The sequence below is a fragment of the Sus scrofa genome, chromosome 14, assembly GCF_000003025.6.
Source record: "Sus scrofa isolate TJ Tabasco breed Duroc chromosome 14, Sscrofa11.1, whole genome shotgun sequence".
Taxonomy (NCBI): domain Eukaryota; kingdom Metazoa; phylum Chordata; class Mammalia; order Artiodactyla; family Suidae; genus Sus; species Sus scrofa.
Window position 1 is genome coordinate 130618614 of NC_010456.5, and position 21738 is coordinate 130640351.

General features: G+C 38.4%; 1 protein-coding gene across 1 annotated transcript in view; it reads left to right on the forward strand.

Annotated features, from left to right (window-relative positions):
* WDR11 (WD repeat domain 11) overlaps nt 311–21738 on the forward strand; it is a 55613-nt gene continuing 34185 nt past the window's right edge. Inside the window, 12 exon segments of the mRNA XM_001924356.6 lie at nt 311–579; nt 1565–1676; nt 6125–6278; nt 7271–7444; nt 9625–9811; nt 11912–11928; nt 11931–12076; nt 12503–12617; nt 13627–13822; nt 14099–14202; nt 18164–18340; nt 21127–21211. Of these exon segments, the coding sequence (XP_001924391.2) occupies nt 494–579; nt 1565–1676; nt 6125–6278; nt 7271–7444; nt 9625–9811; nt 11912–11928; nt 11931–12076; nt 12503–12617; nt 13627–13822; nt 14099–14202; nt 18164–18340; nt 21127–21211 (1553 nt within the window). The 5' untranslated portion in view covers nt 311–493.

Genomic DNA, 21738 nt, shown 5'->3' on the forward strand with positions numbered 1-21738 from the left:
ATTCACTCAATTAATCCCATACATTCATTTATTCTATAAACTCCATGAGGGAGGAGACTTCCTGTCTTCATCTTCGACACCTACAACAGTGCCTGGCAGAGGTAGTTGCCCTAAGTTAACTGATCCAAGGCAGAAAGGCTAATTAAGGACTTTCAGCTTTTGCTTTTCACCGTTTCCAGTAGGGCACAGAGACCTACGCAGTCCCCAATCTGAAGAAAACAGACGGCACCGGAGGCAGCACCACTTCCCCCAAGGCAGAAGTCTGTCCCAGGCAGAACCGGGGAACCAACCTGGCGGCGGAACTCTGGAGGAGGCGGAACGTAGGAGTGGCGGAACTGGAAGGCGGCGGAATCCGTGGGCGGTGGAACCTCGAAATCGGCGGAACCAACTTGCGGCGCCCACGGAGCCGCCCGGAGTCTATTTGGAACGGAAGGGTAGTGGCCGCTGCTTCCTGGTTGCGGGTCGGCGCCGAGGGCCGGGTTTCGCAGTGGCGATGTTGCCCTACACCGTGAATTTTAAGGTGTCGGCGCGCACCCTCACCGGGGCCCTCAACGCCCACAACAAGGCGGCGGTGGACTGGTGAGGGCGCTAGGCTTCGAGGCCGCAGGGCTCGGCCAGGGGACGGGGAAAGAACAGGCGGTTTTACCTGCTTAGTTTGGCCTCTCCAAAACTGGGTGCCACCTTCACCATTACAGACTTTCATTTAAAGGCTGGATTTTTGTTGTTACCATAGAAGTTGTGAAAGCCCCATGTGGGAACTTGCTCTGTGCGGATATGTTTGCCCTCGTTCCCCCATCTCTGTTGCTCTTTGCTCTTTCCCTACACTCTTTCCTCACCACCCCATTCCCCCTTTTAACCTCTCCTCCAGTCTCCGGGCTTCTCCCCTCGTGTCAGTTATCTTGACCACGTTCTTTTCCCCATTCTGTGCCTTCTTTTTCTCTCATCCCTGTTTTTTATCCTTATTCATTCAACACTGTGTCGGGCGCCTATGCTCTCACCGACCCTTCGTTTCACCTTTATCTTTTCCCTGTAGAATGATACTGCAGCTCTGAAAATTAATAACCAGAGGAATATAATGCAGAATTCTGTAGCTGTGGCTGCTGGGAAGGTTGGCAAGAGGACGGAAACTTCCTATTCAGTGTTTTGTTTGTTTGTTTGTTTGTTTGGCTGGAAGCCCCACGGGGCTGATCACAGATACTGTGGAACGTGATTCCAGGCACTTTGTGGATGCTCAGTATTCAAAGTTGGACAAGACAGACAGGGCATATGCCCTCAAAGACAGATAGACCATTAGGGTTGCTTTATATACATCTTCACCGCCCTACGTGAATCTCTCAAGACCCTTTTTTTTAAATTCTAAAGAAAAACAAATTTCAACAAACTTTTTAAAAGCTTCACTAGACCTTTTATCCAAATGCTGTAATGTAGAAATACTAGTCTTGGGGTTAAATAATTTTATTAATGATGGTGCATGTTAGATATATTACTTATTTAGGATGCCTCTTGGCAAGAGAGATATTGTTTTGCTTTGCCTTTTTCTTAAATTTTAACACTGTTTTGTTAGGGGCTGGCAAGGTTTAATTGCTTATGGATGTCATTCGCTTGTGGTAGTGATTGATTCCAATACTGCTCAAACTCTTCAAGTTTTAGAAAAACATAAAGCTGATGTTGTCAAGGTAAGTCAGATCCCACTTTGACCCTCTAGCAGATTGTCTATTTTAAAGTTTTAAATATTGCTAGAATTTCACTAAGTTATATGTACAAATGTTGAAAAGGTTTTAAATATGATAATCAATTTGAGGTAGCCTAATGTTTTATATATGTGTGTGTGTGTGTGTGTGTGTGTGTGTATATATGAATTTTTTTATTGTTGTTGTCTTTTTGCCAGTGCTTGGGCCGCTCCCACATCATATGGAGGTTCCCAGGCTAGGGGTCGAATCAGAGCTGTAGCCACCAGCCTGTGCCAGAGCCACAACAACACAGGATCTGAGCCGCGTCTGCAACCTACACCACAGCTCATGGCAACGCTGGATCCTTAACCCACTGAACAAGGCCAGGGATCAAACCCTCAACCTCATGGTTCCCAGTTGGATTTGTTAACCAAGATTATATATATATATATATATATATATATATAATCTTTAAGGTCACATCAGGATGAACTGTTAAATCTTAGCTCATAGGTCATTTTAAAGCTGATGGAAAACCCTGATCCACCATGTAATGGACCACTCGTTCGCTCATTAATTTTGAACCCCTAACCCATGCTAAGAATATAGCTATAAAAGCCCTCAAGCAATCCATTGTCTAATGAGGAAGAATGAGAAGAAAGCACACATATAGCGTGGTTAAGTGGGATAGTACGAATGGGAAGACACATCGGCGGGATCAGGGATGGGAGGAGGGTCACAGCAGTCACTTCATTGTAGGGGCTGGTAAGCGTGAGTCGGCTAAGTGAAAAATTGGGGGAGGAGCACTTCAGGGGGGGAAAAGGGAGAATACACTCAAAAGAAAGTAGTGTGCAGAAGGATGGCTAAAAGATGGGCTATACATACCTCTAGGCATGATGAAAGAAGGCAGCCGGAGAAATTCACCTGCCCTGAAAGTTTTATAAGGTTGCGAAAGAATTCGGATTTTTAAGTAGGAGGTTGATATGATCGCATTTGCATTTTAGTAAAACTCACTCTGGCAGCAGTGGAGGGTCTGTTGGAAAAAGGCAAGACAAGACAGGGATCATTTAGGAGATTTGCAGTCATTTTGGCAGGAAATTCTAAGGGCCTCAGTTAAAGTGGAGGTGTGAAGGAGTCATATTTAGGAGCCATTTAGGAGGTAAACTTTGATAGCCTTTATAGCAAACAGTTTTAAGGGAGAATCAGAATAGAATGACTCCAAGGTTTCTATTAGAGTAACTGAATGGCAGTGTTGCTGTGATGTGGTGTGTGTGTGTAAAGTCTGTGTTTTTTTAACCTGCAAAGTCTGAGGCACCTGGGGCAATTGAATTGTACTGATCTGAATTTTAGGAGAGACATGACATCAGAGATGGAGATTTGGGGTCTTTTTTTTGTTGTTAACCGCTTTACCGAGATATTCATACCGTAGAATTTACCCATTTAAAGCGTGCAACTCCATGGCTTTCAGTATATTTGCAGAGTTATGTAGCCATCACCACAATCAATTTCATAACCCTCAAAGAAGCCTTACTTCCATTAGCGGCTGCTGCCCATCCCTTTTCCCCATCCCCTTCATCCCTGACCAACCACTAATCTAGTTTCTATCCTGTAGATGTGTCTATTCTGGACATTTCATGTGAATGAGATTATATGGTAATGTGGCCTTTTGTGCATGGCTTCTTTCACTTAGCATAATGTTTTCAAGGGTCATTCATATTGTAGGAGGTGTCAGTGCTCTGTTTCTGGTTATTACTGAATGATATTCCATTGTATGAAATACAGCATTTATTTGTTCATGGACATTTGGGTATTTCCCACTTTTTCTATATTTTCAATAGTGCTGCTCTGAACATTTTTGCAGTATGTGTGAACCTGGGTTTTCACTTCTCTTGGGTATATGCTTAAGAGTAGAATTGCTGACTCATACAGTTACTCTGTGTATATGTAACTTTTTGAGGAACTGCTGGACTGTTTTCCAAAGGGGCCGTGCCTTTTTACAGTCCTGTAGCTGTGTGTGGGGGTTTCGGTTTCTCCTGATCCTCAGCAGCACTTGTTACATGTCCTTTTGATTGTAGCCATCCTAGTAGGTATGGAGTGGTTCTCATTGTGGTTTTGTGGTTTTGGTTTGCATTTCTCTGATGGCTAATGATGTGTAGCATCTTTTCATGTGCTTATTGGCCATTTGTAGATCTTCGAGAAACGTCTGTTCATTCCTTTGCCCATTTTAAAATTGTATTTTTTTAAATTATTGAGTTGTAGGATTTCTTTATGTATTCTAGATACAAGTCCCTTATCGATTTATGGTTGGAAAATATTTTCCCTCATTCTGTGAGTTATCTTTCACTTTTTTGTTGGTGCCCTATGATGCAGAAAAGTTTCAAATTTTGATGTAATATAATTTATTTTTTCTTTTGTAACTGTATCCAAGAACCATTGCTTTCCCCAGTGTCAATAAGATTTACATCTTTATTTTCTTCTAAGAATGTTATGGTCTTAGCTTTTATGTTTAGTTTCCAAATCCAGTTTGAGTTAATTTTTATATATAATGTGCAAGTAGGGAGAGAAATACAGGTGATTTTTTTTTTTTTTTTTTTTTTTTTTTGTCTTTTTGCTATTTCTTGGGCCGCTCGCGTGGCATATGGAGGTTCCCAGGCTAGGGGTCGAATCGGAGCTGTAACCTCCGGCCTACACCAGAGCCACAGCAACGCGGGATCCGAGCTGTGTCTGCAACCTACACCACAGCTCACAGCAACGCCGGATTGTTAACCCACTGAGCAAGGGCAGGGACGGAACCCGCAACCTCATGGTTCCTAGTCGGATTTGTTAACCACTGCGCCACGAAGGGAACTCCCTGATTTTTTTTTTTTTTTTTTTTTTTAAGTCAGCATGTATCCTATGATCTTGCTAAACTTGTTAGATCAGTAATTTGGGTGATTTTTTTTTTTTTTCCTACATAGACAATCACATTATCGCAGACAACGACAGTTTGGGCTGTTGGCTGGTAATCTGATGTCTTTGCTTTCTTTTCCTTGTCTCGTGAGATGACTAGGCCCTCTGCTGCAGTGAGTAGGAGTGGAGGGAGGGTACTTGGGTCTGGTTCCCGAGCCTGCGAGGAAAGTACGCAGTCTCTCGCCAAGTCAAATGTTAGGCTTACTACTTGGTTTTGGTTTTGGTTTTTGTTTTGTTTTGTTTTGTTTTTTAGAAGAAATATATTCTCTCTCCCTCCTGTTTCATTTGACATTTCTGGAGTTTTCATTTCTTAGTGTAGATCCATGTTTCAGTCTGGTGTCATATTCCTTTTGCCTGAAGAATTTCCTTTAAGTCCTTGAAGCACACATTTGCTATTGGTTGAGTCTCAGATTTTGCCTCAGAAAGTATTTCACTGGTTTTTCTTTTCTTTTTTTCCTTTGTTGTACTTTAAAGATACCGCTCCGCTATCTCCCGGCCTGAGTAATTTTTGATGCATACTCTGTATGCAGTGTATCTTTTCTCGTCTGGCTGCCTTCAAGATTTTCTCCTTATCTTTGATATTCACCAGTTTGATTAAGCTGTGTTAAGGTCTGGGAGTAGAAGTGTGATAAAGGCCCACATGATCCTGCCCAGTGGAGCTTATGGTTTGTGGATTGGTGATAGGTCAAAACAAAGTAAATAAAGTAATTATAAAGTGTTGTGTGGGAAATGCTTTGAAGTAAGAAAGTAGGATGCTGAGCTAGGGGAGTGGGGAGGTTGTGGCCAGGGGAGACCTTGGCTCTGGGTGAGAACTCTTGTTTTATTCCTTGCTCTTGTCAGTGTTCCATGCTCAGGGATTCACCTGATTTATGATGGGCTCCTTGTGTTCTTTATCTTTAAGAAACTGTTCTTAATGATATCTAGGTAGTATTACATTACGATACTAGAAGTACAATGTATAGATTTGTTTTTTAGAGAAAAAACTTAACATTTTTTTCCAATTTTATGAAAGAGGGACAGCCAGAGTTTTTGTTTGCTTTTGTTTTTTCTTAAATTTCCTTTTGCAAGGTTTTTGTAGCTCTAAGCTGTGTCGTTTTAATTAGAAGAATAGAATGCAGAAAAAGATTCTATTTAGCAATGTAGGATTTTAGATATTGTGTCAGAATTAGATTTTACATTGGCTACTATGATCAAATGGTATACCAACGATCAGACCATTTCAAAATATGGCATTCTGGAGTTTTCACTTGAATTTCCCAGATTATTAAGGCTATGCCTCATTTTTCATATTTTAAAGGCAGGAACATTGTGAAGTTTTCAAAAATATTTTAATTGCAACTTTGAAAAAATCATAAATAAAAATGTCTGACTTTCAAGATGGAAGCTAGTTTCCTCTTTAAGTTAAGTAAGTGTAGAATGTAGCTTGGGCTCTGGTTGATATTTTATAAAAATTATGTTTAGTTCCATCCAGTGCAAGTATTTACTTGATTTCTTCTTGACACTAGGTTAAATGGGCCAGGGAAAATTACCACCATAACATTGGCTCGCCATACTCCTTGCGCTTGGCTTCTGCTGATGTCAATGGCAAGATCATCGTTTGGGATGTAGCAGCAGGCATAGCTCAGTGTGAGATCCAAGAGCATGCCAAGCCTATTCAGGGTGAGGAGAGTCTCTGCTCTGCCAAGTGGCTGCACTAATACACCTACTCTTAGAGTGGTTGGTTTTCCTATTCATTTAATTTTATCACTTCTCAGTTAACTCTTGATTGTTAAGCCTGCTCTGCTGATCTGACTCCAGCTTTCTTTTCCTTGTCAGTACCCTTCTGGGCTTATTTGCGCAAATCTTAGTTGATTTGTGCTTTGGTAAAATGCGTTAATTTCAACATCACCCTCGGTTGAGCATGATGAGAAAAATTAAGCTGCTGTAAACAGTCTCATAAATCTAAGCTATAATTTAAGTTAATTTGGCCGGACTGCTATTTTTGGAATTAGCCCTCAGTGCTTACTTTCCATTAATAGAGATAATCAAAATTTTATTCTCATTTTCATATAGATCATTTGTTTGCTTGCAGTGTTACTGATCTGCAATCAATATAGTATTTCTTGGACTCTTGAGGCTTTGACTGAATGGCTCTCTTGACTGAATCTCTTAAATAACTATTTAAAAAACACTGAGTTCTTACCATACTGTTGAACTACATCTTTATCCTGTTTATTGTTCTGAAAATACGTGAAATTCTGTAAAGTCCCATTGAGTAATTTCACAAAAACATTGGGAGATCTGACATTGATTATGGCTAAGATAATCTTTGACATAAAGTTTTAATTAATGAATCATGTAAATTGCTTTGTTTCTTTGAAGTAATATTTCAGATTATTTGGAAATTTTGACCAAGATTCTAATGTCCAGATGACTCATTTTTATATAAAATTAGCTTTTCCTCTCAATCTTGATATGCATATAAATGCATGCAACATTGAAGAACAGAGGGATGTAAAGACTTTAAGGATTATGTTAAAAAGAAAAACTATTCTCACCCCCCCACCCCCCGCCCCCGTGCGCACACACAACTAGATATCAAAGACACATCAGCCAAGTGTTATGAAGTAGGTGATTTCTGAATTTTGCCTTTATTTATCTGGTCTTTTCAGATGTTCAGTGGTTATGGAATCAAGATGCTTCCCGAGATTTATTGCTTGCTATCCATCCACCAAATTATATTGTGCTCTGGAACGCAGATACTGGCACCAAACTCTGGAAGAAGAGCTATGCGGATAACATTCTTTCTTTTTCTTTTGACCCTTTTGATCCCTCACATTTAACTTGTGAGTATTGGTTTCTTGTGAAAAGTGAGTCGAGGTATTTGTAATGTGGTTAGTGCTCTGTCCATAACACAGACACACACCCCCACACCCCATCATCCATCTAAAATGTTTAAATGAGAAGCGCATCTAGTTCATGAATCTGCAGCTCCTACTGCAGATACTAAGTCATAGCCCGTAGCATTTGCAAGTACTCTGATGGTTAGGACCTCACATCAGCAAGCTAGACCTTCCCTGTATGGAATCTCTGAACAGAATTAGATTAGAGAAAGAGAGCCGCTGTGTTATTCTCATTCAGATTTAAATTTTTTTTTTTTCCAGGAACATTGAAAGAAACTGAGTCAAACGTTTCTTTTAGTCTGTGGCCAAATTCATTTCTTCCTTTTAAGAAAAATGTTCTAATTCATGCCATGTGTTTTGAGTGCCATAAACAGATGCATGTCAGGACCAGACTAAGCCCAAGGGAGTTTTTTCTTGCTCAGGGTGTTTTTGCCAGTGTGCTTTTGATGTTTTGCTGAGCAACTGATGTAAAAATTAGATTTTAGACAGATGTTTTTGTGACTAAATTATTTAGAAAACATTTTTATTCAATTACCCAGTAGATATTTCTTGAGCTATTGCTATTCGCGTGTTCTGGGAACCTGTGTTATACCAGTGAAACAAGACAGGGATTGCTCCTTCATGAAGTTGACATTCTAGTGAGTCAGATCATGAACTCTGAACGTAATGAATTAATAAGTTACACTATTTTAAGAGGTTATAAATGGTATAAAAAAGTAAAACAAGATAAAGGGGATGAGGGAATGAGAGTGGGCAGGTTGTTGTTTTAGATAAAGTGGTCAAAGTAGGCTTCATCTTGATAACTTGCTCAGCCGCTCGAAAGAGATGAGAGAGTTAACTCTGGTAAAGAATGTTTTCCCCGAATTTGAATAACTCAAAATTCTAACCTGTTTCCACCAACATTTATTGAGAGGTGTGTCTCTGTGTATGTTGATGGGGGGAGAGAAGGACAGATGAGTAGAAATTAAAGTGAGAAATCCATGGGTATAAATCATTACAATACGGTGGGTTTTGGCCTTGTATATATGAATGTGTGTATTTGAATGTATGCATGTACACTCACTCCTGCACTCACCAGGCTGCAGTGAACTGCAGTGCCATGGGAACACAGAGCAGGGCTGGTCCAGCTGACGGAGTTGGGGGGTAAGGAAGGAGGGGAGGACGGGACCTGGAAGGGTGACTTCTGTAATCGGAGAAGGAGACAAGGCTTCAGGCTGATTTACCGCATCTCTGTCAATTGGTTGATGAAAGCACTGTGTATTTCAAAGCATCAGGTGACCTAATAAGATCTTTGATTTGCTCATTGAATGTGCCCGGGTTGTCGAAATTCTTGAATACTTTGCTCCCAGTATTTAAAGCAGCCTTGCTAATTGCCAGGAGCCGGGGTAGATAAAGTGTTTGATGATCAGATACGATTAGTATTAGCCCCAGTTTTGAGGAGGACTATTTTTTCAGTCATAAAAAGGCCTACTTTGTCCGGCTCAGTGTGGTGCTGCCTCCTTGACTGTTTCTGTCTCCTGTACACATAGTGAACCGCTCTTGGCACTTTTAGTCTAGATAGAGAAAAGAGAACAGTCTTGACACATCCCAAGGTTCCATTTGATACTCAGGAAGAAAAACGGAAATATATTTAGATTGAGTAGCTCATGATAATGATAAAAAATTAGTATCATCAAGTCAACAAATATTTGAACTTGCCGAGTGTGGTATGCAGACCCTTTGACTTGGGGGATTTTTTTTTTTTCTTCTTCTTCTGTGGATTTTATATTCTGAAAGTCTTTGGATTTTGAAGTTATGGGATATAATGAGGAAAGGTTTTTAATGAAAGTCCGTGCTATGAATTTATTTGGAAGAACAAACATTTGTTCTTTCTGCCAGTAACCTTCTGGTATCTTTTTAATATAAAACATTAATTTAGAGTGCTGAGCTTGGAGGCCTCTGATGAATTGTAATGGACCACCTGTTTCAACTTGGAGAACATTCCCGTTATGTTATGACTGCCTAACTCTGCCAGTTCTGTATTATTAAAATTATCATTACCTTGCTCTCAAAATTGTATTGGAATAAAGCTCTATGCTAAACTTGATTAAAGTTTAATCAGAGTGTTGCTTCTCTCCACACAGTACTCACCAGCGAAGGCATTGTGTTCATCTCAGACTTCTCCCCATCTAAGCCTCCATCAGGCCCTGGGAAAAAAGTTTACATATCCAGCCCACACTCCAGCCCAGCTCACAGCAAAGTGGCTGCAGCCACAGGGGCCAAGAAGGCTCTTAATAAAGTGAAAATCTTGATCACTCAGGAGAAGCCTAGGTAAGTTACAAGTGTAAAATTAACAGCAGCGTTCTTTTATTTATTCAGCATTTCTCTGTTTACCTTCTATTCATGAAAATCTCATTTTTGGAGATGTATCAAGATTGATTTTCTTCTTCATATCACCTTGTATTGTTTTTAATTTTGAATTTATAAGAGGAAAAATGTTTTTCGTTTCTTCCTCTAAGAAGAGATTCAGCATTGAACGTGATTCCTTTGTGTCTCCCCCCCACCCCCGTTGGCTTTTATAGATGAAAATTTTTGCTTCTGAAATTTTTTCCTAATTTTTCACTTCTGAAAATAAGAGGTAAAGATTCTAAAATAGTGGCCACAGACTATATTAAAAATTGGGAGACAAAAGCTAGATTTTCAGCCTAAATACATTTTCCTGACTTAAATGCTATATAATCTCATTAACCGGTAAAATATAGGTGTTTATTTTATGCTTATAAAGATGTTTCCCTGGTTAAGGGTCAAGATTCCAGGGGCAGCTGTAGCCTTGTGATTGAGAATGTGCTTTAACATTGCTCAGCTTTCACTCTCCCAGTCCCTAAAACAGTGTTTTAAAGGATTTCACAGGGTCGTTGTAAGGATCAAGAGATGCGATAATTTCAGCACCTAACATGGTGTCTGATCCTTAGCATTCTTTTGGTAAATGCTGTTGTTTATTTCAGAAATTGCAACTGAATAAAATTTTATTTTAAGGAACTATTTATGCATGAAAAATAGATTTCTGTCTCTTTCCTAGTTCTTATATTTTTCCTTGTTCTTATATTTTTATTGCTTTGGCAGTTTTTGCCATTTATTTTGAAGCAGGCGTTAATATGTTAAGATTATCCTACTTAGACTTTGCAGGTAATTCCCTGAAAAATATATGGTAAAATACAAATTGCTCTATAAATATATTCTGAATTTATATGTAAATATTTTTTAAACCATAGGCTGGTTAAGTTCACTTAATTAATTCCCTATCATGTGCCAAAATAATTTAATTGCTCCTTAAATATCTTGAGAACTTTTTACTTACTTTTCATTGAGTCTGTATCATAAATATTTTTTAGTCTGCATAGTTTTATAAGTTATGATTCATATAAGTTGTATTTTCTCTCATGCAAATCATATGTTCATCTCGAATGTTGGGGAAGTACATTGTTTATCTCTGCAGATGGAATTGATCTGGGTGCTTTCACATGCGTTATTACGTGTACTCTTCCTGCAGTCCTGGGAAGTAGTACGGTGCCCATATTATAAAGGAGGCAACTGAGTCTCACTTTGTTTTAAAAGTCACTTAAGCTCACCCAGCTAGGAAGTGCAGAGCCAGGATCCTCATCACTCCATCCTCAGTTTAACTTTATTTTAAATTTTAAAACCTTTTAATAAAATTATTATGTAAAAAGAAAATGGTAATTATATGAAACGTTGAAGTACATTACACATAAATTTACTGTAAAGTAAAAGGTTGCAATCAACTACGTACAACAATCACAAGTTACTAAGTGATTCTTAAGACTCTTTAACAGTCTTTCTAGTCCTCATATTATTTCCTCTTTTATTTACACAGAAGAAAATGCTGTGATAACTGAACAGAATACTTGACTTTGTTTCAAAACAGATTTAAGACAGATTTAAGTGAAGGAAGGCAGAGTAGAGGAAGTGACTTGCCCAAGGCCATACAGATCCAGTTTCCTAGCCCTCATTACTCTAAAGGCATGTTTTAATTCTGAGGTTTCATTTCAGCAGTCTGTCTAGTTTTTCTGATTACAAAATGAAAATAAAGCTGCTATCTTAGGAATACTTTATATAGTATTGTCACTTAACATCTCATAGACTTCTTTAAATTTTCAAAAATACAGAAACACATCTCTATCGAGCCTGTATGTATGTATGTGTGTGTGTGTATATATATATACACACACATACATATATGTATATATGTATATATGTATACACATACATATATGTATATATGTATATATATACACACACATATGTATATGTATATATGTATATATGTATACACATATATGCATGTGTGTGTGTGTGTATATATATATATAGACTGACTTCTTCGTGTCTAAATCAGATGTTTACTTTTTTCAGTGCTGAGTTCATAACTCTCATGATTGCCTTCAGTTGGCATACCTGCCGTCCAAAAGGAATCACATGTTGCTACTCTATCCTCGAGAGATTTTAATCCTTGACCTTGAAGTGAATCAAACAGTGGGTGTGATTGCAATAGAAAGAACAGGAGTTCCATTTCTGCAGGTATCTACAACTTATATCACCAAAAGTTGATTATGGATTATATGGAGAAAAACTGTAATCTTGCAAAAGTCCTTAGTTTCATTTTCTCTTTTCTATTTATTTAAGGATTAACAATGTTAGTTTATATTCTTTATTTTTCTGCACTTTGGTTTGGTTTGATTTAATCCTAGATATTCTTTTTACTGACCTGGAGATATGTACCAAACTATTTAAGTTACCTGATAAAGATGATTTTTTTTAGGATTATAGATGGGTTTATTTTGAAATATTCACTTAGTCTTAAAGCTGGAGGGTGATATGTGTATTTCTGTGGGTTGTTTTGATTTGTTTTTTGCCCGTTTCTCCAAAGATGACTTTTATGAGTCTCATAGTATGTATATTTTTAATCTGTTGTTTTTAAAAAATAAATACATCATCTGTTCAAAGGTAATACCTTGCTTTCAACGTGATTGTTTATTTTGCCTACATGAAAATGGTTGCATAACCTTACGTGTTCGAAGATCTTACAATAGTATTTTCACCACTTCAAGTGAGGAACCAGGTGAGTTTATATCTCACAATAATGTTACTTGTATTTTTCTTCAGAATTATTTTATAAACCTGTATGTGATAAATACTAGCCATAGCATGAAGTTAATGGATAATCCTTGCTTTAAGAAAGTAGAATATGGTTATAACATGAGGCATAAAAAAGCACAGGCCCAGGAGTTCCCATCGTGGCTCAGTGGGTTAAGAATCTGACATAGTATACGTGAGGTTTCGGGTTCGATCCCTGGCCTTGCTCAGTGGGTTAAGGATCTAGCATTGCTCGGGGCTGTGGCGCAGGTCACAGATGTGGCCAGATCCAGCATTGCTGTGGCTGCAGCGTAGGCTGATAGCTGCAGCTCCGATTCGACCTCTAGCCTGGGAGCTTGCAGCAAAGGTAGTAAAAGATTGTATCAATGAGGCAAGTAGATGTTATCTTTTGCTGCTATTTCTTTAGCACAAGTCCAGCCTTGTATATACCTTTGTCATTAACAACCCCTTGATTTCCTGCGTTAGGAATTTTCATGGTAAAGTGACATAGGTAAATAAGTCTCCAGGGCACTCAGTTGTCAGTTTCCATCTTACCCTGGAGAATAAAACTAATGTTTTTGTGGAACGGTGTACTATGTAAATGTAAAAGTGACTTCTGCATCTTTTATAAAGTATTATTATTTTCAGGCTTATTGTAGATACTGTAAATTAGGATGGGCTATAAGTACACTGTTAATTTAAACATGTATCACTGTTGATCCTTTTTCAGAGAATTTTCTTTATTTTAAATATTAAACAAGCTCTTTAGATTATCATTGTTATTTTGAAATTAAACGATGTAGTCAGTCACTAAGTGAATTATCTTTATATTCTGAAGAAATTAGTTATTGTAAATAAGGATGCCGTTTTTTAAAAACCTTGTATTAGTGAAAGGATGATAGACTTTCTGGTTGAGGTTTTATTTAAGTTAAAATAAATGGTGATATTGATGTGGTTGCTTTTTAGTATTTAAAAGAAAACAATACTTTGTTAAGATCCAGATCCTGTCCAGGAGCTTACCTACGATTTACGAAGCCAGTGTGATGCGATCAGGGTGACAAAAACTGTCCGTCCCTTCAGTATGGTGTGCTGTCCTGTCAATGAGAACGCAGCTGCCCTCATAGTGAGCGACGGCAGGGTCATGATCTGGGAGCTGAAGTCTGCTGTTTGCAGTCGGAATTCACGGAACAGGTAAATGAACCAAGAAGATCTCTTTCGTTTTGTGTCCTTCTCTTTTTTAGGGTACACGGTCTTTTTTCTACTAGAATTATTTTTAAAGTGATAATTAGGACTTTAGATTCATACGAAATCATGTTGACCTACTAGAGATATTTCACCTATGGGCTAGATTAATGAATACTGTAGAAGTGGATAGAATGCCGTCATCTGTAGTCGGCCCTTGGAGTTACTAACCTGTGACGCAGGTTTTAAATACGTAAGAACTGTGTACTGATTATGTCTTTGCAGCAGCTCTGGCGTGTCACCTCTGTATTCACCAGTGTCTTTCTGTGGAATTCCTGTAGGAGTGCTACAGAATAAACTCCCAGACCTCTCCTTAGATAACATGATTGGTAAGCTGCTTTGTTTTTTTCTCCAACTTTCAAGTCAGGTGTACTTTTTGAAGGGAAGCATTAATGGCAATGATTGCACTTATTATCAAGTCAAAGGTAATACTTCAGAAAGCTAAAATGTAGACTCATTCTCCCTTAAATAAATCAGAGAGGTTTAAAATAGGTAAGCATAACAGTACCAGAAGTAGTTTAGATAGACTGGTATTACAGTGTTGGAATTAGAAAATGTTCACTTGTGAGACACTGTGATCTGAATGGAAGAGCTGGCAGGAGGCGTCCGGATGCTGCACGTAGCCCTTGCTGGGCTGCACGGTGCCTCCTCAGGGCCCCCGTGCTCACTGGTTCCTCGGCTGGGGGTTGAGCACACACTTCTTCTTTCCTTCTCTGGTAGGCCTAGTTCAGAATTCGGCTTTGATCTCCCAAGCCTGATTTATATGTTCCCTACTAGTTATCACTTGATTATAATTGTGCTTTTACTCATCTGTTTCCACAAGGATGGGGCAGTGCTTGCCTCAGCTTTGCACCCCCAGCACTCAGCACAGGGCCTTGCACATTCTAGATGTGCAATAAACAAACAGCTATCGAGGGAATTAAGTAACTGAACAGTATTAGAAAAAATCATTTTAACTTTTCGACTTCTATTTTCATGTCGGAAATTTAGTTTCAACAAATGTTTATTTGCAGATAAAATACTGCTTCACAGTTATTTAATTATTATAGGGCCAGGATATAGTCAAGGAAGAATGAGGATTGGTGGTTTCAAGTGTCACACAACCAGAAATCGTAAATATGCCAAGCAATGTTGACATCTAATTCTTTTTAAATTGTGGCTAGTGATTTATAAAGGATTTCTTTATCATTATTTGTTCTTCTATAATGCAATTAAAATGGACATTATTTACTAGGGTCTTTTGTTTAAATGCTAGCAGATGATATACTAGAAGGATCATTACCTTATTAATCTTATGAATCAAAGACAACATTTATTGGGTGCTTAAAACTATGTTAAATACTGTACCAAATTCTCTGCATATTACCTCAACAACCCTGCAAAGTAGGTACTATTATTATTATTTCCATTTTTTTTTTTGTATGTGGGAACTGAGTCCCAGAGAGAGAGTAAAAAACTTGCTCCAAACTACACAGCCAATAAATGGAAAAGCCAGATTTGGAGTCTAGTCATCCCAGTCTGGACTTTGCTCCTTGGCCATGGCCTCTAGTCCTGATGGCTTCACTTAATCTTGAGTAAGATTTGACTTCTCTAGACCCTGGTCTCATGTTTCCTTCCTTGTGTTCAGTGACACCAATTTTTATACTTAAAATTCTTTCTTTTCACCTTCCAGAAATAAATCCATATGAGGAAGTTTAGACACATAATTGTTTTGCAAAATTTATTTTATCAGTAACACAATTTTCTGAGTTAATCAACCTTGTCTGCACTTAATGTAAAATATTAAAGTGAAAAGAATTATAAACACACATGCACAGAACTAATTAGTAACATGAAGCCTGCAGGAGGTTGAAATTTTATGCTGTTTAGGTATCTAAGTGATATAAATTACGTTTTTTAGGAGACAAAAGGCTGCAGATTGTATAGCACTTCTTGACAATGTTGTTGATTTAAAAGAAATAAATCTTTGTTACTTGAAAACATTTTAATTAAAACTTTTAATTAAACTTTTAATTTGAAATTCACTGTGTACTTAGTGATAATTGAAAGCAATTCATTTAAATACAGAGGCCTGATTTATATTCATTGGGTAAAGGCTGCTACTTCTTTAGGCCTAATCTGCCCTACTTTGTGAATGCTCTCACAGGGAAGATGCTTGAACTATAGGCAGTTCCCTGAGGTCACTTCCAAGCTGCCAGAGGTTGATAAACATTGCACCTACCTGTTAAACTTCCCATTCCTGTAGACCCCATCTTTGTTACTAAAGATTGGTTTCCATTTTATGACTTATCCTAAGGGATCATTTTATTTGGGTTCTGTTGATGGCCATTTTTTTCTGTATATCTTACAGATTTTACAGTAACATTATTACTAAAACAACTTCATAGCTTTAAAGGGTTTAGTCAAGTCTGCCCTCATAGCGCAGCAGGCAGCACGTCAGTCTCATGAAGGGTTTAGTCAGAATCCCATTACCCACTCCTAGTAATTATTTATATTTTCCCCTTTCACAACGTGTGTGTGTGTGTGTACATATATATATACATATATATACACCAACCTGTGTGTTCTTTATTATGTACTTTTGACAACTTTATCCCTATATTCAATAGTGGTTTAAAGGAAGAAAAATTTTATAACTATTATTAGTGAATGGTTTTGATTTTGTTGCCCTCTTTGTGATCACATTTTGTTAGCATGCTTTTGTTTAAATCATCTTTTTAGTTTGAGATTTGCTAACCTGAGTATGAATGCTGCATCTAAAAATAATTTAAGATTTAATTTAAGACTTAATTTCAGACTTAATTATTGAGGAGTTCCCTTGTGGCATAGCAGGTTAAGGCTCCAGTGTTGTCACTGCAGCAGCTCAGGTTGCTGCTGTGGTGTGGGTTTGATCCCTGACTCGTGACCTTCCACATGTTGGAGTGGCCAAAAAATAAAAATAAGTAAAAAGAACTTAACTATTGATCTGGCTTGTATATTATGTATTATTTACTAATACATATTTATGTTTATTTTAGTTTTTTATATAAAAATATGTAATCATGAGTTCACCTACTGGTGCAGTGGGTTAAGGATCCAGTGTTATCACTGCTATGGCTCAGGTCAATGCTGTGGCATAGGTTTGATCCCCGTCCCCAGGAACTTTTGCATGTTGTGGGTGTGGCCAAAAATATGTAATTATATAGCTTAAATGTTGTAATTATATGAACACATTAAGATTTCTTATTAGAAATTTATTTTTTATAAGCAGCTTCCTTTATTTTTTATATTTTATTTTATTTTTGTCTTTTTGTCTTTTCTAGGGCCACACCTGCGGCACATGGAGGTTCCCAGTCTAGGGGTCTAATCAGAGCTATAGCTGCCTACCACAGCCACAGCTACAGCAACACCAGATCCAAGCCTCATCTGTGACGTGCACCACAGCTCACGGCAACGCAGGATCCTTAACCTACTGAGCGAGGCCAGGGATCGAACCCACAACCTCATGGTTCCTAGTTGGATTTGTCAACCACTGAGCCATGACAGGAACTCCCTCATTAGAAATTTAAATGAGTTCTTTGAACCTGCTGTTTGCGATTACCAATTTTATGTGCACTTTACCAAGTGCATCAGATTAAAAAGTAACCCCTTTGAAAGGTAGTAAGAAAGGAATGTGCTATAACATCTCAAGCTATGGAAACTGTCCTCTACCCCTAGTCCTCTTGATTTGCCTTTGGTGCCCTAAGACCAAGAACTTTGGCTGAATTTTTTTTTTTTTCTTTGTTCTTTTTGTCTTTTCTAGGGCTGCTCCTGCAGCATATGGAGGTTCCCAGGCTCAGGGTCTAATTGGAGCTGTAGCCACAGGCCTACGCCACAGCCACAGCAATGCTAGATCAGAACTGTGTCTGCAACCTATACCACAGCTCACGGCAATGCCAGATCCTTGACCCACTGAGCAAGGCCATGGATTGAACCTGCAACCTCATGGTTCCTAGTCAGATTCACTAACCACTGAGCCATGACGGGAACTTCTGGCTGAAATGTTATTTCTTAGAAGACAAAGGTTCCTGAATTCTGGATAGCAATGCTTGAGAGTGATCCATCCTTTGAGATGCTGGATGATGTGGTTTACGTCCCATGGCCAAATAAGACCCAGTGTATAGCTCTAGCGCCTGGAGTGCTACCTTCCACCTTCTAGAGCTGGATATACTTTTCTAGACCTGAAGAGTATTTCCACTGCAAAGCTCCTTTAGATTTTTAAGATCAGCATGTGTTATAATTGATGTATTTGTGTTTTTTATTACAAACCAGGGCAAAGTGCAGTTGCTGGGGAAGAACATCCCAAAAGCCCCATTCTGCAGGAAGTGCACCTCAAGTTCTTGCTAACAGGACTGCTCTCAGGATTGCCCTCGCCGCACTTTGCCATCCGTATGTGCCCACCACTGACCACAAAAAATATCAAGGTGTACCAGCCGTTGCTTGCTGTGGGTGAGTACTGGACCTGTTCTTTTTTTAATTCTTAATGTCTGTTTTAACTTTTTAAGACATTTAAGTTTCCTGGTTACTAGCAGGTCCTTTATTCTCCTTGAGAATATTTTGAGAGGAGGAAAAAGCTAAATGAAACTGTGTAAATATTCATCTTGAAATACTTCTGTCTTAGTAATCTTTTATAATCACAATAACTCATTCATCTGACACCAGATGGCAGAGGTCCTGATGCCATAGGTAGCTCTCTGAAATGTCAGGAGGGTAGTCCCTGTGTGATGCTCAAACCAGACTCCTTGTCTTTTCTTGGCCCACCTCAGGCTCATCCTGCCCATGTCATTTTGTTTTGGGTTTTTGTTAACCGATAATATTGTCATAGTTAATCGTTTAATAACAGCAAGTTTCTTCATTTGCTGAGAATTGTATGTTAAACATGGTATAGTATTATTTAAAGTGGCTATCATCTTTATAAACTAAGATTTGCCTTTTGGTAGGAATTGCATATTTTTATGTTGTAGATTTAAAAAGTTGGTCTGGGTTTTAGCTTGCTGTAATTTCCATAATTTCATGGTAATGTAATTAACCTGATGTCCTTGACAGAGAAAACCAATTTTTAATTTGCCATTAAGTATATAAGATTAAAATGAATTTCTCTAAAACTTTGAAAAAGCGTATTTGTTTGACATGGGCAACATTTTTTTAAAGTAAGTTCTTCGTTTAACTTCTGGCTTTCTCCAGGTCAGTAAACGTGTGATTTGTGATTCTTTTTTTTTTTTTTTTTTTTCCTAAAATGAAAACCTGGATACATGTATCTCATGGCCAGTGTGCCTCAACTTAATGGCACCTTCAAATGGTGAACATGAATGGCTCATTGGAGTATTTACTGTTTGGCAGTACTCTTATTTTCTCATTTTTTCCATTAACTTTTTTTTTTTTTGCTTTGTAAGACCGCACCCAGGGCATATGGAGGTTCCCAGGCTAGGGGTTGAATCAGAGCTGTAGATGCCTGCCTATACCACAGCCACAGCCACTTCAGATCCAAGCCGCATCTGCAACCTACACCACAGCTCACTGCAACGATGGATCCTTAACCCACTGAGTGAGGCCAGGGATCGTACCCACAACCTCATGGTTCCTAGTCGGATTCGTTTCTGCTGCTCCATGACAGGAACTCCTCCGTTACTATCTTTTGAAAGTGATTTGAAAGTTAAGGTTCAGTGGTCTAGATATAAGGTGTCCAGATTATGAAATGCAGGTAGAAGTTTAATTTTTCCTCTGAAAACTATTGTTTCATATTAAATCTCTTTTAGAGATTTCGATTGGGATTTGTCAGCATACATAGTGTGTACATCTCTGTATAATGTCAGTCTATCTAACTTGTCAATTAGGATTTTATTAATTTCTTGGAGGAAATTACTTCTTGGGATATTTAGATAGCAAGAGCTAAGTCAGGCCCTGAGATTTCTGTTGTAGAATAAGCTGTATTGTACTGCTGTGTGGTGAATATCAAGTTATTTATTGAGTTTAGTATAATAACAAAGTAAAAGCAAAAAAAAAAAATTAGAAGTGCCTAAAGTTTCATAGAGTTGTTTAACAAGAGAAGCAGAGTTCAACTGGAATTGCTTCTTCTTAGGCTCTGAGTATTAGGACATAAGGTCCAGCATCATCAAAATGTGCAGAATGTAGAAATCATGGTTATTATGAGCATCTGCTAAATGAAAAGTCTTAGTAATTCTTTAGATGTTTTCTCAGTACTGGAAGATACTGTGGAATAGCTGCTAAATGTGAAGTGTAATACTGCATTTTTCTAGAATAGTTTTGCAAGGAATTCCTCAAGCTTTAGTTCAGCAAGTTAGCTAAAATTGGAATTTTCCTAGCATTTTTACTTTTATTATTATTATTATTATGTCTACATTTATTGCTTTGTATGACTCCACCAATATTTTTAAGTCATGTGCAGTGAGAAAGTGTGCAACCACTTACACCGTTCATTTTTCTTGCTTAACTTATAAAAACACGTTAAGGGCTGAGACATTACTTTCTCAGGAAAGTATTACGTTCTCAAGTGACTCTGTTCCTTCTAATTCAATTTTAGACACATTACCTGAGACTGTGAAAAGCTTTAAGCACAATAATAACTGCAGATCATGACGACAGTGATAACAGAAATAGTGATAATCAGGTACTAACTTTGCACACTGAGTGTTTTACACGTTTCTCATTTCATCTCCAGCAGACAGGTTTTCCATTATTCCCATGTTAAAAGGGTACACGCACAGCTTCAGTGTGGGCAGGTAATTTGCCAGAGTTTAGGGCAGAGCCAGGCCTTAAAGTCAGGCTTCTTTAACTGCAGAATCCACAGTTAGCCACTGCACTTCACCATCTCGTTCTGATTTAGTTAAAGACAGAACCAAAGCAAAATCTTTGTGAAGAAAATCAGAAAAATCTGGTCATTGAGTTCTGCTATGTTGCCTTTTTGAGGACCAGCTCTAATAAACATTCAAAAAGCTTAAGAAAGTGCATCTTCAAATTTTATGTGTTTTGAGTTAGAAGTCTTGAAGTCTTTCTTTGAAAATCTGCCCGTGGATTTTGGTAAGATTACAGAGCACCTGAGATTAAGCCCATTTTTAGGTCAGAGAGAAGACAGATATTTACTCTTTCGTCACTCCTAGCTTGGTTCCCTTTTATACAAGATAAATATTGTGAAATGATTGAAATCTTGAGAAAAGACTTTCGTTAGCTCTGGGGCTTCCACTAGATTAATTCCCCTGTATTATGTCATTTAATAGGTACCAGTAATGGTTCGGTCCTGGTGTACCATCTCACCAGTGGGCTGCTGCACAAGGAGCTGAGCATCCATTCGTGTGAAGTCAAGTGAGTGTGTCATTGTGACGTCGAGACCACAAATGTACATAGTACCAGGAAAGGTCCGTGTGGACTTTTCTAACCAGGTGCTCTGCAGTGGTGCTTGTTTGACAGCTTTGAGTACTAAATGCCCCGTCCACCCGCAGGCCGTGTTCATCAAGGATGAGTACTAATTGTTTACTTTGTAGAGGACATTATGCGGTGGAGGATTTTTTCTCACTTTTCTTTCTGCGTCTTGCTCATTTCTCCTAAAGTCTAGACTGTTTTCTCGTTGCGTATCATTCTGTTCCCTTCAGGTTTGTATAGTTTGTTTTCCATTTCTGTAGAGATCCCTCAGCAGGACTGCTTGTGAACAACTTGAATAAAGACATTTCAGTTGTTAATCTCATTTATTCTTTCCCTTTGAGCAGTGGTCTGTTTTAGGAGTTCTGTGTATGCAGAGGTATCTGAGGGAAGGCTACCAGGACAGAAGGCTGCCTCTTGCTTTCGGTTTTAAAGTCCATGTGTTCCTGCCCTGTCGCATTATTTTGCTGAGC